This window comes from Sinocyclocheilus rhinocerous, unplaced genomic scaffold (assembly GCF_001515625.1).
Source record: "Sinocyclocheilus rhinocerous isolate Xijiao unplaced genomic scaffold, SAMN03320098_v1.1 scaffold1449, whole genome shotgun sequence".
NCBI lineage: Eukaryota > Metazoa > Chordata > Actinopteri > Cypriniformes > Cyprinidae > Sinocyclocheilus > Sinocyclocheilus rhinocerous.
In genome coordinates, this window is record NW_015664992.1 from 378,163 (window position 1) to 394,332 (window position 16,170).

General features: G+C 37.5%; 1 protein-coding gene across 1 annotated transcript in view; it reads right to left on the reverse strand.

The window, feature by feature from the left end:
* The window catches only part of lrp1aa (low density lipoprotein receptor-related protein 1Aa), a 200,204-nt gene extending 190,053 nt beyond the window's left edge, over window positions 1-10,151 (reverse strand). Inside the window, exon 1 of the mRNA XM_016541471.1 lies at window positions 10,058-10,151. Coding sequence (XP_016396957.1) covers window positions 10,058-10,151 — 94 coding nt within the window. The remainder of the gene's footprint in view (window positions 1-10,057) is intronic.
* Window positions 10,152-16,170: the final 6,019 nt, after the last annotated feature.

Consider the following 16,170-nt stretch of genomic DNA (forward strand, 5'->3'; position numbering starts at 1 on the left):
CACATGTAACATGTGTAACAAGGACACCTTAAAATAAAGTGTCACAAAAAGTTGTTAGTCGGGTACTGAATAATTGTGACACATCCCAGAGAGGATACTTTTTTTTTTTTTTATATACTGTAGTTTAGTAAATGGTGAATATAGGTCCTCATTGCATTTGTGCTAGATAAATATAACTCATTGTTAGTAACTTACAACTGCCACACTTCTACAGGAGACACCTTTGGTGTGAATTTCCTGCCTGATGAAGACAATGCTAAATTGGAGACAATGTACCAGAAAAATAGAAAAACACTGAGGGCGAAGGAAAGCAATAACTCGACAGAATTACAGGTATGTGCACACACATGTCAGATCCACAGGAGAGTAGTGGCAACTTTGTGGCAAAATTAAATTGAAAAATAAGCAATAATATATTTCTGCGGCTTGAGTAGGTGTGGAAAGCAAACAGTCCCATGCACAGACGGTCATGCCAGAAGGTGCAAACATACTTCTGTTGAAAAAAAATCCCCATTGATACTGAACAGTAAGAGTGGGCGGCGTGACCAAAATCCTTTGACAAGACATGAGTCATTTGAGTCATCAACGGTAACAAAACTGTTCTTTTGCTAGAAATGATGACATAGGAAAATGCTGCAGTATGCTATATTAAAATGATGGGGTTGTAAAGTTTATTTGATTTATTACATTTCTGTAGAATTTGGCGTTAGAAGTTTTAATACCATCACGGAACATAACCTTCAGCTCAAACAGTATGATTTCATCCTTTCCTGTCAGCGATCAGACAACTTTGGACAACTCTATCAGTATTTGCCTGTATTCCCTGTAGTGCGACAGAATAGTCATGATATATTCACAATGATTTTGCTGCCAATATAAAATGTAGTGAGATCTAATGTGCTTTTTATTAGGCTGTTACGTTTCACAGAGACCATTAGATCAGATCCCTATGAAACCGAGCTGTTTTATCTGGCTTTCTCTTTAATCCTAGTCCGTCTGAATGAATCAATTCCATCCTCAGCATGTTCACAGCACATGACATTTTATGTTTAAAATGTTCTAGTAAGTTCCTCTGATAGAAAAAAAGATAAAGCCACTTAAGACCAAATACATAAATATGGAGATATATGCTGTACTTCATGAAAGGGCTGAAAAAATACAGAATGTTTTATTTTATTTTATTTTTCCCAGCGATTGAGGGTAGGGCCTTAGTGGCAAGCTAAGCATATACTTGCATTTTTTTTTCTGACATTATAACATATTATTAAAATAGTAATAGTCATACTCAAGTAAATGAGGCAACACATTAAACATAAAATACACACTGTTGTGAGCCAAACGTTTTCAACATAGAGGTTTTATCATGAGACTAGTTTGAAAAACTATAATACATGCTACATCTATACTGTAAAAAATGACTGTAAAAATGCTACAGTAAAAACTTGTTAAATGGTTAACGGTAAATTCCCCTACTATATACGGTGAAAACTGTATTGGACATTACATGTATTGGGCATTAATTGTACGGTAGTATACTGTTTTTGGAAGTGAAAAAAAAACGTATAATTTACAGTGAATAACCGTAAATTGACATTCCCAGAATTCCCTGCGTTACATTTCAAATTTGATGTTTTTTTGTTGAACATTTGGTGGTTATCAGTGTATTACAAAGCTACAAAACAGATGTCAGTACTTCAATAGGTTGGTATATGAACATTTTATCATTTAATGAAATTACGGTATTTAACTGTAAATTTAAGTTAAAACCGTAAAACCTAAAATGTTGCTACCGTATGTTTTACAGTAAAATTCTGGCCACCACATCTGCCGTTTTTTTATCGTAAATTTTACGGAATTTTTTTTACAGTGTACTATTGTATCTGTTTACTTTCTCATTCATCTCAATAGCACTTGCATGACTGATACAGGACCCACCAGAAGGACATAGTCTGAAACCATGGTGGCTCAGTTTTGCTGCCATCTCCTTTGAGCAAGTCCCCTGAAGCTAAATGTGGCTAATCGCTCTGGAGCAGGAGTCTTAGATGTTGGATTTTAGGTGTTGGAGCAATGCTCCATTTATGGGTATATCAATACCCTTCAGTTGTGTCTGATAGGATCATTTGGCAATGTTTCTATTTACTGTTTCCTAGTTAGCATATACTGGCAACATCACATACAGTCAATGTTCATCTTTATGTGAAACTGCACCCGTCGCAAAACATGAAGGCACATTGTGAATGTAGCTATAAAATTATATAATCAGATTTTCCACATGTGTCATCGCATCGAGTCTCCTGAACTCCTGAACTCCTTGAAGCATCCTTGATAAACACCTGATTGTAAATATTCCACTAAAAAAGGTATGTTTCCAGGCAAGGTCGTGACAGATTTCTTAGGTGGATGGTTTGTATTGTATTGGTTTGTCAGATGTGGGTCCTCCTATTTGTGAATAGGAAACTCTTCATTCATAATGGGTCAGTCCTGCTTCATATTTTTCTGTTCTTTCTCACTATGACGTATAACTTGAAATTCACTGTGGAGTCACATTAAGAGCGGTGAGCTATAGACCTACAGGCTGTCTTAAAAACCCATTATAGCCTCCTGTTTAGACACCAGTCGAGTCTAGTAAAGTATTCACTGGCAGTGGACTTTAAACCTCAAAATGCTAGGTTTCTGTACTCAAACAATAAAACAAGCCAAATAAAAAATGCAATTGATTCAAGCATTGAACGTCAGGTAGAGATGGGATTGTTGCATTCTGGGTAACTCAATAGCTATATAATTACAATGGATATTCAATACTCATTTACATCACAATTTCATTTCAGACATTCAGAACATTTCAAACATGCAAGTTATCAACTTAAACGTTCAATTAAGTGGAAAATGAGTGAATTTCAAATCCATCATCATCACAATCGACAGGGAAAGAACAACCAGCAGCTGTAAAGTGGATGTTAGCAAAGCAACTACTGTGTGTTTGCTTTTTCCAATCAGTGGTAATTTGAGGAATCAATACCCCCTACCACGACCCTACAGAAGTGAGATGGAAATGGCTTTTCCTCTAAGCAGCACACTCCACTCTTTCACCCCATTTTCAAAGGAAGACGTTTATTCTGTCCCTGCCTCAGCCTTATCTGCTCCGACAAAGCCAAATCTCAGACAGCTCAACGTTTATGGGACGCAACGACAGTCTCTCTGCCTGAACGTTCCCTCAGGTCTAGCTTCAGTGTTTTCCTCCATCTCTGCCTGCTGGCGGCCGAGCGAGCGAGCGTCTGAGTAATGTGACAGCTATGCCCTGTGAGCTCAGTGTTTCCAGCCCTGCGAGCTCCAAGAACAGCTCTGTTGTCATGAACACTGATAAAACAGTCTTCACCCTCACTAACACGTTAAAGATGGCAAACGCTGTCTATGGGCTGAGATGGTCATCACAGAACTTCTGAAGTGTGGCGTGCCGCTTTGTTTTCCTAAGGAATAATGCTGCTGAAAAATATCTTAAACCAGTTTAAACCTCATCTTGGTCTGCTGGCTAGGTTTAGAGAGATCTGGGGCACTTTTTTAGTTGGTCAAACAGGGAGACAAACTACCTGTACAGCTAAATATTGGCTAGAAGACCAGCTTAAACCAAATTAGACAGGCAAACCAGCTTAGGTTTAGGCAGTTTTCAGCAGGATAATTCAGCCAAAATATGAAAGTTCATCATTATTTCTCACCCTTATGTCAGTCCAACTTTGTATTGCTTGTTTTCTTTAGAGGAACATAGAGGGAGATATTTTAACGAATGTCTGTGCAGTAGTTCTCAAATCTCTAGTAATTGGGTGGTGCAATTTGGTTTTGAGAGACACAAGAACTGTTTGGTGTCACTGCCATCAAACCTAGCACACTGTGTCTTCATGCACCAAGTTTGAGTACAGTATGTGCAAACATCGGAAAGCAACGTTTGGAGGGGAGTAACAACTTCAGTCTTAAAGCTAATGTATGCCTTCAGAGGATTTGGTATATAATCCATAAGGACTATTTTCGACCTATTTTAAAACTTTTGACCAAACATTTCCATGACTTTTACAAACATTTATATTTTTGTGATCGTGAGCGTCTTTTAGAGGTTGTACTCACAAATAGCTATTGCTGAAATATGACAGAAAATAAAATTTTCAAATGAAATATATCAGATGAAATATTTGGGGGAGGGGTTGGGGGTGGATGCAAAAATAATCTAAAAATATATCTTAGGCTCATTGGAAAATAGGGCTGGTCTGAATACCATTTTTTGAGCTTCGAAGCTTCGGTAGTAATCAACACCGAATATTCGAAGGGAGGGAGAGGGCTGAACATATTCTTCTCTCGAACACCGTGTCTACAACGGACGCGAACGGCGGGGCGCAACAAAATACTATAGAACTCATTATAATCAGTGATGCTGGATGCAGCGCGTTGCGACACGACAAATTCCCGACAGAAAACTACTGCTGCGTTCTATTTATGATGTATTGACACAAATTTCAAATGATTTTCAACGGTCGCCTTTTCGCGTCCAGTGTAGACAGACTTTAGCTGTTGCGGCGCGTGTAGACACGGTGTAATAAAGGCAGGAATCTCTGTGTGTCTGTCTGTCTGTTTACATTTTTATTATGTCGAGAACCGTTCATCCAATCGACTTCATGCGTGGCGGGTGTGTTGCTGCGGACCCAAGAGAGTGCAGTGTCGCATTTTGGTGCAATATGGACACGCGACATGTTCAGAATTAATAAACTTTTAATAAATTACAGAACAGCGCGAGCCGGAAGCGGCAAGTTTGCCACGCAACGTCGTCTTTAGAAAGACGCACCCGAAATTGCTCTTTTAGCGTGCTGAGGCGCACAGGGGAGATGATCATCTGCAACACAAACAGGGGGTAGTGCAGCCTGATGTGTGCAACCCACTCGACACGGGAAACCACCACCGCTGAAGCGCCGTACCGCCAACACGAAGAGCTCTCCAAGAGCGCGCTGAACTCGTTCAGTCTTCTTCTCTCAGTAGAGTAGTCAGGAGCAGAACGATGTGATCGCTCGGCTCAGAAGCGAAAAGCTGAATATGCGCTGCATCTGCTGCCTACTTATACTCACGCTGTGATCAGCAGCAGCTGGATGCAATAATCGCATGCCAATGTGCATTGGCTCGTTTAGTTTACACTCGAAGTAGATTGGTCTCTCTAAGCGAGATCCCAATTCGTCGGTCATCCGGCGTGACGTCGAGAGTGACCGACTGAAAGGGAACTGAATCATGACGTTCACTCATGGCCGATTCATATTCAAGCGCGAATGAGAACCGTTTCGCGGGGGATGCCAGGTGTTCGAAAAAAGAAAAAAAACGAATATTCAAATCTCAAAATTGAAAATCGAATGTCAACCCACCGAACGAATATTCGTATAATCGAATATTCTGGTCCAGCCCTATTGGAAAAACTGCAAATTGATATTATGTTGATTCTTGCATGTTTCTACACATTTTCGAAGTGAAATGATCAATGAGTGGCATAAACAGTAAGTCTGTTTTAGTTTTAGTTTGGCAGTTTGGAAATGAAATGTCTAGTGTCTTAACTAATAGTCTTAACAAAAGCAAATGTGAGAATACGCCTGCTGAAGCAACCGTGTAATTTTATCCGGCTTCTACAAGTGCTTAAGCTTTTTTATCATGGCTTGTGTTTCATGGGACTCATGTCAGAGCTCTCTGTATCGCAAGTGCAATGCTGTAACAAGTGAACTACCAAAAAAGAATGTTATGTCAGAAAATCCATATACTGTATATGGAGATGGTCATGTGATGCAAACATCAAAATTGGTTCAGAAGTCATGCGCTATGATAAAAGTGTTTTGAGGCCATAACAGAATTGTGCAAGAAACTGCAAAAATAAGTCTTTATTAACTAATAATCTCTGCCTGTTATCATAATTTGTGTGAAAAGGAATAAAAGTTGTTGGTTTTTTGCCGAAACTAGTTTTGAATTCGACGAATTCATGCATTGGTGTTTTGAAGTTTTGCAAAAATGTAAGTAGAGGCATGTTGTTTCGATTCTATGACTGGGAACCCATAAAAGTAACTTTTTTATATACTTTTATAGTGTGTGTGTGTGTGTGTGTGTGTGTGTGTGTGTGTGTGTTAGAGCTTAACAGTCCCTGGTCATTACTGCTGTTATTGTATGGAAAAGAGCAGTGTTAACATTCTTCAAAATTTCTCCTTTTTTACTTTCTACAGAAGAAAGACAGTCATACAAATTGAGTTAGTGATGACAGATTTTCCATCTCCGGTTTAGCTTTAAATCTATAGAATAAACAAAGTGCCCTAATCACACACCAAACCTAATTATCTAGTTAAGATCATTAAAGCACATCATGCAACATTACCCACACAGCCGAGGGGGAGGATGGATAAAAGAGGGGGAAGAGCAGCTCAGTCTTTCTCCTGTCATCTTACTTCAGCTCAAAGGTCTCACATGCACCCTTCCCCAATCCATGCTACTTCCTTCCTTCCGATATTTCACATTTCTGGGATTGCAGGTTTCTCCACCAAACATCTTTTTCAAAACAAATGCAGAAAGAGCCTAAGGGTTCGATCAGTGTGTAAAGGGTGTTTGAGAGAATATCCACCCTCTTTTCCACCCTCTCCACATGCATACTTCCAAACAAATGACCTTTCCCGATCCAGATGTGTTTCACAGTTGAGTGAAGGAGACTGAGGTTGGGGGTGGGGAACACACTCGTCTGTCTCAACCTTGTTTATTTCCTCCTTTCTCTGTCTTTCCTGGGCTGTGCAGAACGTGTACAGTATAATATCTCTTCAGCTCTTATTAAGAGTTTCCTATCAGCTCAAACTCTTGAAATGTCCACCCCTTAGGGAGTAGGTTACCTGTCAGGAAAATTTGCAGACATTGGCTGCAAACAAAACTGGCTGAATGGACTCAAGTGGAAGTTTGTTCAACTCCAGCACAACAGTAAAAAAAAAAATACAAAAAATTGTTATCCTCTCAGCTGGTCTGCTACTCACACTAAGCAACCATATGGCTTCCGAAGACTTGGAATATAGTGCATGGGTCGTATGAACAACTTTTGGGATTTTAGTCATCATATGTTGTCACTGTAATTGCAGGGGCATCTCCTTTTGTGTTTTATGAGAGAAGAAAAGCCATAAGATTATATCTATAGAACGGTGAGTAAATGATCCCTTTAGTCTCTACTCAGTTTCAACCAAAACATCCACTATAAAGTCACATTGGTCAGGATAAGCAGTTCTGGTTTTTCTGGAGAACATATATGGCTGGATGGCCTACATAATGGCAAAATATACATAACACAATTCAACGAGAGCAATTGTGCTGTACAATAAATTGCTAAAATGAAGTGCAATTTCTGCATCACTAACATCACCAAATGGAACTGCAAAAATAATAGTTGAGATGCTCAGGATGTTTAGACGGTGTTACAGAGTCAGAGTGCTTGCACTTTTCAGAGGACAAATTGCTTTCTTATACTTGCATGTTAAGTTGGGATACGACAATGTATTTTAACATTACATACTCCAGCTTCACCCAAGTGAAACTAATTTAACGCCATATTAATTAAAAAGTCATTAAAAATGTATAATTTTTTAAAAATCTTTTTTTATCTATCTATCTACGGCCGACAGATTTTGGGCCACAGCCAGGTGAGCGACAACTGATCATCTTAAAATATTTGTCTGTCATTACTCACTATTAATTAAACTGTACATTTGCCTGTCATCTCAGGGTATGCTTTAAACTGGACGATACTTTTGAAAGAATTTTGGTATGTTCATTCCTTGTTTTGGAGGTTGCTTTAAGAGGGAGACGAAAGTGTGCGTCGCCTCAAAGGGCCCCAGAGACAACAGCAACCTTCTGTGTACTTCTCTAATAGGGGCCCCTTAATTAACACCATTGATGAGCTTAGCCAGCCACTGAACATGAAGTCTTTCAGCTCAGTGAGAATGCATATTCTATACAGCGCTAAAACGACCATTGTGAGAAAATACTGTGTTATAGTCAGAGTATTTCATTTTTGGGTGAACTACACCTTTAAGAAAATGTTTTCGGTCTACTCAAACGAATAAACATGTTTTCATTCGTAATGGCAGAACAATGTAAACAATGTACCTGCACTTTGAAGTCTGTTAGAAACATGGAGAAATTTAGCATTATATACAGTAACTTGCTCACCGATGGATTCTCTGCAGAGTTTTAAATAAAATAAATAAATCCATCATTAAAGGCAGAGTAAGTGATTCTTCAAAAACACTTTAGAAAACTGATTCGGGCCGAATCGCAAAACAAACTTGTAGCCAATCAGCAATAAGGGGCGTGTCTACTCGTGATGTGGAGGAGAGCGCGTTCAGTGCATGGGACGGACATTAGCCGAGCCGAGCCGAGCGACAGAAAGATAGCTGTCCTCTCACATCAAACTTCAGCCACATATTTGTTTAGAACTGCTCTGGACTGTTTTTGGACTTCTTAATCTGTGCATATTTCTCTCCTGATTCAGACAAGACAACTTTTTCACTGAAAAAAAAAAAAACAATGAATAGAGGACTTGTATTTTAGCCTTAAATAAGCAATCTTAATGACACACAGAATTTGGCTTCTCAAGATGTGAACTGATGGACTGGAGTGTGACTGGATTATTGTGATGTTATTATAAACTGTTTGGACTCTCATTCTGACGGCACCCATTCACTGCAGAGCATCCATTGCTGAGCAAATGATGGAATGCTATATTTCTACAAATCTGATGAAGAAACAAACTCATCTACATCTTAGATGGCCTGCGGGTGAGTGCATTTTTAGCAAATTTAAATTTTTGGGTGAACTATACCTTTAAGAAAATGTTTTACGTTTACTCAATAGCAAAACAATGAGATAAATATGTATGTAGGTTAGTAAGTATGCGAAGCTACTTTGTAGACAAACTTGTTCTGTTCCTGTAAGTTAGTTCAATCTGCCAAAATCTCCCTTTGGGATGTTCTCAATATCAAAATAATTAATACAAAGTGTTACTTTTTTAAGTTTTGAAGAAGCATGAAGTATTTCATCCATAGCAAGAACAGTCTGTAGTAATTATGAGGAGCTTTATATAGAAACAAAGAAGTCTGTGGTTTGTGCTTGCACACAAACAAGTTCAAACGCACATTCATCATCAATTGGTTCACTTCAGAACAGCATTTCCAGCACTAAAAGCAGAATGAACAACTGTCTTACCATTCTAGATGATTCCTAATATATCCATATCACAAATCTTGCATCTTGAAGCTCATTTGTCTGCTCAAAGCACTTCACCTTCTGAGCTTCAGTAGCTACAGACCGTGTATGTAAAAAATAATAAGACAGACAGCAAAGCCTTCAAAGAGACGTGAAGGCTCAAAGAAGCAGCAATCCAAAATGCATTTCAGTCCAAAGACCACCATTCCGTCCTTTCCTGTACAAATGCATGTCACTGATGGAGAGGGCCTGGTGGACTGCAGATGAGAGAGTTCTGATTCAACAAAACACATCTGAACAAACAATCTCCTTCATTAAAGAAGGACTAGACCTCATCAAAATGACTAGCTGGACATGACAATGCCTCTTCTGCAAAACGCAGTTCAAGTTCTAGGTTCACAACTTCATGTTTATTAATATATTTGCACCTCCAAATGGTCAATAACAGGCATTCTGTCTGGTGCAAGATCAGTGCACATGATGTGGAAAAGTTGCATGTGTCACGTTGTATTCTGGGCATGTGCGCTGTGATGGTTCATCCATTGATTATCAATGCATCTGCACTCCTGAGCTGGTTGTGTGATGCGTGCGCTGGCTACTTCAACGTAAACCGTTATCTAATCCATTATGAGACCTGCCATCTACCTTTTTTCTTACTGGTGACATTCGGTTCGGATAGCGAAAGAAACTCCGATTTAACGCAGTTTGGGTCTCAAAGGATGCTCCGTATTGATATGATGTCTTACATGCACGGCAACAGATGCAGAATTCAAAGTGGGTGTTGTATGATGATACATATGCCAAATACACTCACCATCTATTGGTGCTGGAAGAACCACCACCAAACTGTGCAAAAAACCCAAAAAGAACAATCCGACAAGCAGCCTGCCAGCTGTGAAGCGCAACATTATATTAGTCTGATCACGGCTGATGCGCCTCTCCAAATGCGCACACTGGCGCAAAAGGCTTCTTCTGGCACGCGCGATTCACCTATTCCTTGAATGCATGACACAACCTATGGATGATATATGTCTGATACACGGCATCACCATGGAGACAGTGCGCTCAAACCATTCCTTTGTTGAGGATGACAGCCAGCGCTCCGCTCTGTGCCAATGACACCTATGAATGTGCTCCCGATTCTCTCTGTTGCTGCTGGTAACACAGATTGGGCGAAATGTGTGGTCCAATCCTGAACTAGTGATGTTCGGACTCGTGAACCGGTTCACTTTTGCATCAACCGGTTCGCGAGTTCGGTTCAAAAAATCCAACTGCCCTGCCGTTTCTCAAGAGATTTGATACTGCGTGGACATATCAAATCCTTCGATATCATGTTATATACACATTTTATAAAAAAAAAAAATGCATTAAATTAAAAATAACATCTCCCCGTTTCAATAGGAATGATTGTAGCTATTATAATAAAATAATAGTAATACAAATTTACTGCACCGCTTATTTAGTCAGGTCTGCCACAAAATGAGGCAATAACTGAGTGCCAAGCTCGAATTTAACAAATCATTATGTTTGAAGCATGAAAATATCACGTGTGGACGTAAAAGAACCGATGAACAAACTGTTCGAAAGAACCGATTCGCGAGAATGAATCAGACTTCCCAACATGAGCTCGACTGGCTGCTCTGTGACGTCAGGAGAAGCGCTCTATCCGCTTGATAATCGATGGACAAGCGCGGAGCTTTGTCATTGGCTCATGTGAAGTCGACAAAGGGTCTCATCCAATCAGCGCCGCATGCGTTGAGTCGACGCCGAGAAATACGACACCTGTTATGCATCATAAAGATTAGAGACTTATTATTGCGAAACTGACTACTTTGAGAGTTTTAACGACGCCATTGAAGCTTACTTCTAATTTACAAACATAAACACCAAAAGAGGTTATACTGAAATGATTTATTTTGAGTAAAGGGATCAATATTTGTGGTAGCCTACTTGAACTTTTATGGAATTTTACATTTAATGATGCTACACTTTAACGATGGATCTTCTCGTTATTTATTGTTAATGATGATAATGATAATGATATTAAGGACAAAGTACAAATTACAACTGCATTCCTATATGTCAGGGGGAAAATGTTTTCACAGCTGTCCCTTACCAAAAAGTAGTATACTTCAAGTTTATTTTATTAAGTATACTTAAGTAAAGTTCAAGCATATTTTTAAGTATACTTTATGTAGCAAGTATACAAATATCAGTGTACTAGTAGTATACTTGTAAGTGTACTATTTCAATACTCCTTGGGACTAAATTGGCCCACTTTCTAGTATATAAAAGTATACTTTTAAGTATACTTTAAGTATAACAGTAGTAAACTTTGAGTACACAACTAGTTTACATCAAAATGTTTAGTTTGTACTGCAACTATACTAAAAGTGAACTTATAGGTATACTGATAGTTTACTAATTAAATACTTGTAGTACTTGTTTTTTACTACACTTTGAAGTATAGTCTTAGTAAACTACTAGTTTAGTAGTTTTATACTGCAAGTATACTCGTAAGTTTTCTTTAACTGAACTTTACATCATACTTTAAGTTTACTACTATGTCCCTATTTAGGTATTAATTTGTATATATTTTGTTAAATGAATATCTGAACTTGAATAAACTTCTTTTTCGTAAGGGGTAGCAACGAACTCTATTCTGTTCTCTTATTCTAAACGTAACCCTAACCACAACACTCACAGAAAACGTTCTCCTTTTTTTACATAAAGAAATAAATAAATTAACAATTAAAATAAATGAAACAGAACAGACTCTATAGCGTCCTTTTTAGTAGCCCACGGTTTAATTTTCAAGTATGTTCTGATCACTGTGAGAGTGATCTAGTAATCAAGAATAATATATCAATAAAAGAACATATAAACAACATTTTTTTAGTATGAAAGCTAAATGTGAGACATATTTGAGCTGTTTATTGTTTCTATAATGGGAAAAGACATCTAAACCAAAACCAATTGGGTAGCCTAAGACACAAATAAACACCGGGATAAACATGTGCATGGATTGAGAAACAGCCTTTATTTTGCTCAGGGCTCAAAAATAAAAATAAAAATACTTTGAATGACTTCCAAACAAAAAAAGGAGACACTTAGCTGGCAACATTTGGGACAATTATTCCTTTTCTCCATAAGGATAGCATGCACTCAGAGCTCAGCTCAAATCCTGTTGTGTAACTAAATGAGTTTATCCCAGAATCTCACTGTGACCTACGGCAGTAAATAACAACTTTAGGTCTGCAAAAAACAAAACAAAATTCTACACACTCTAAGAAAAGTCTGTAAAAATAGGGCACAATGCACTGTGTTAATATGAAGGGTTTTTTCTTTTTAGGGTAAAAGGACATTTTCCAATTGAATGAATAATGCCCTGGCAGAAATCACCTTTTCTGTTTTTGTACTTTTTTTTTTCCTCACAGAATGCAAAGGTGCTTAAGACTGACCTAATTCAGGGTATTTAGAATCCAAAAACACTTCTGCATAAGCTTCCCAACAAGAAACAGAATAATATATTTAACCTTTATTCTAGTTTCAGTCAGCAGATGGATATGTTTATATTTAGGGCATAACATTAAATATCCCAAGGAAAATCACATGTAAATAACAGTCTTTGAATCTTTGGCCTGTGTTTTGGAAGTATAAGTCTGGGTGTCAACTAATACTTTGCAGCCTTGGAATGCCTTAATATGGCATTTTATGTTTGTTTTCCCCCTACAGTGCATCAATGTAGAATGAACATTATTAATAAGCAATCCCACAGGGAAATTATGTGCTGTGAATTCCAACAAACGTGAAAGCTATGCTTTCAGTGGTTTATTTGAGTGAAATACTGCATATGGTTTTAGTGGGCTTTCACAGCAAAATCTCATCAATTATGGATTTTCAAATATGTTATTTGATAAGACCAATACCGTGCAATAATGTGGCATTGTCAGTTTATTATAATACAGTGAAAGATTGCAATGAAAGGAAAACTTCCAAAAAAAAAAAACGTGATTTCAAATATGAACATGTCCATTCAAAACACAATATACATTTACATTTTTTAAACTTTCAAATGATGAAAAATAGAAAAATAAATGAGTGCAAATTCAATTTTTTTGCTTTTATTGTGTGCTGTCTTTTTAAAGATGTCTTGGGCTTAGTGCCTTTATGTAAACATGAAAAACAGGAATGTTAACCATAACCATAAAAGGCAGCTACGAAATGATTTGAAAGCTTTTCCAGTGTGCAGATTTCTAACGCACATTTAATGGAAAGGGACGAATTTGTTCTTTGAAGCACAAACTCTTTTGTACCTTTCTTTCTGAGAGTGCATAAGTCAGATTACATAAGAACCATCAACATTAAGCCGTTAGAAATCTTTTGAAGCACATCAGTGAAAAATGATATGCAGCACAGCATGAACTTTCTGCTTTCATTTCTGCACAATCACTGTAGCATGCAACAGCAGTCCATGTGTCTCACTGTCCTCACTGTCCCCTGCTCATGACCATTCCACTGAGCGATGCTTCATCAAACAGTGGAGAGTGAGGAACCATCAGACCGCTTCAGTGTGATCTGAAATGAAAACAACCACTTTGAACCATTCAGGGTGCATGCAATGTTACAACCTTCCACATTATTCTATATGACTGACCTCTTCATTCATTCATATAACTGTTGGTCCTCAAATTTGAGTGTGCTCCATACAGTGTAACTGAAATACAGTGTCACAGCACTGGGGTGTTTCACTATTTGTATCACTCTGCTTTTCTGTCATCGCAACATTCCAGACATTCATCCTGAAACACTCACTCACTTTCATTCGCAGCCTCCTATAATGAATGGCAGTGGTGAAGGAGGGAACGAAAAATAGTGAGCCATTGTGCATAAATACTGAGCAAGACAAATAACTTGAGATACAACTGTCTCATAAATGTATTTTATTGTACATGTGAAAAAAAGTGCCTTGCCATGTCATCGGAATCAGCAGATTCTTTTAAGTTGATATATAACATTTACTCAAAACTTTCACTTAAATGCTAATATTGTAGTGAAGACTATAAGACTATATTTGATAATCTAGTACATTCAGTAATACAATAAATATCAATATTATACATTAGACTTAGCTGAATCTCAATCCACACTCTAAAAAAATGCTGGGTTAAATATAACCCAGCGCTGGGTTATATTTAACCCAGCATTTTTTAGAATGACAGTGATTCCTTAATTGCATACTAAAATTTGAGATGAACATTTGAGATGTTTTTTGTTAAAAAATAATCAGTATTTTCATACCATGGTCCAGGCATATAGTTCATAGCGCTGAAAAAAGCCGTGTTATGAGTACAGTGTGTTCTATCGCCCTTATTTGACTACAAACTAAGATGTTTCAGGCATGGGAAAATGCACAATGCACTCTTTGTCTCAACAACTTTAAACTCCCTCGGAGTTGTTGTTTTTGGAAAGTGCTACCTGTCTCCCTGAGTTAGGCTTTTGTGAGTCCTTGTCAAAACAGGATAAAGGGTCGACAAGATCAACAAAAATGAGGAAGTGCCTTTGAAGTCAGTTCAATGTTAATGGCCCTTTAAAATATATATATATATATATATCAAATAAACAAATTATTGTAATTGTGGCAGGCCTGTGTTATGTGATCTTCACTTATTATACAGCAATGAAATAAACACCTGTATAAAGGTAGGTGTTACTACTTAAGCCTTATATAACTGTCTGAACCTCTGAAATATATCTTGTTATCTTGGTATTTGTGTGAAACTCATAGTATATGATACTGCCATCCAGTGGATAGAGGAGGTAAAGCCAAGCTGCAGCGTCAAGCTGCCTGCAGGAAAGCAATGCAGCCTGTTTACTATGGAATTACTTTTGTGCCAATTAAAATGAATATCATTTTTCAAGAAACTTATGAAAATATAAATTGAAACTGAATAAAATGTCTTTGAAACTGAAAAAAAAATTTTTTTTAAATAAAATGCAGGCAAAATCTTTGACTTCGTTTTTAATACACTGCATGTTTTGCAACTGTTTTCTCCTCTTTCATTCTCTGATCTGTACTTCTGAGTTTTCATTTACGATTCTAAAGTTTCTAAATTCTAAAGTTTTCATTTATGCTTCTGTTAGCGGCTTCCTATTTCATTTTAATGATATAAAATGATATATAAAGTTTTTTTTATTATTATTTTATCAGTATTTAACTGCTGCTACACTACAGTGACTATGTTTACATGGACATCAGTAATCTAATTATTTACCTTATTCTAAATAAGCCAATATTATGATTATGGTGTTTACATGAGTGGCTTTTAGAATATTCCTTTCATGTTCCCGTTTTACATGTTATAGTACATAGTTCGATTAATGGCACACGTCATTACGTCCCACGTGACGCCATCCGACGTCCCCTCCGGAATTTCACATGTAAACTTTATTTGCTGTCAAACGGTTGAGCACTGCCATGTGTGTATCCTGTCGCAAAATGCGGCGAAAAGTCCTACACAACAGTAATAATGTGATTAAGGTGTTTACATGTCTATACTGCACTTCAGTAATGCGACTAAAATAGGAATACTCCACATGCCTTAATTCGATTAGTGTTTACTTCAATTACGACTTTAGTCGGATTAATCAAAAATCTCTGTTTACATGGTAGATTCTTAATCAGAGTATTAAATTTATTCATCGCACAGACCATTTTTTTCACAGCATGTGCGACATATCGCACTGTACAGCCCTGGTTGAAATGAAACGAAAGAAAACGAAGGCTCATGAGGCCGCAAACAACACGTTTAAAAAAACAACAACAATTCAGTGTTTGTATTAACCCGGCCGTTTAATCCCAAATTTTTCCCAGACATGAAAATATCCAAATGATGTGTCATTAGTAACCCTTTGAAATAATCAATA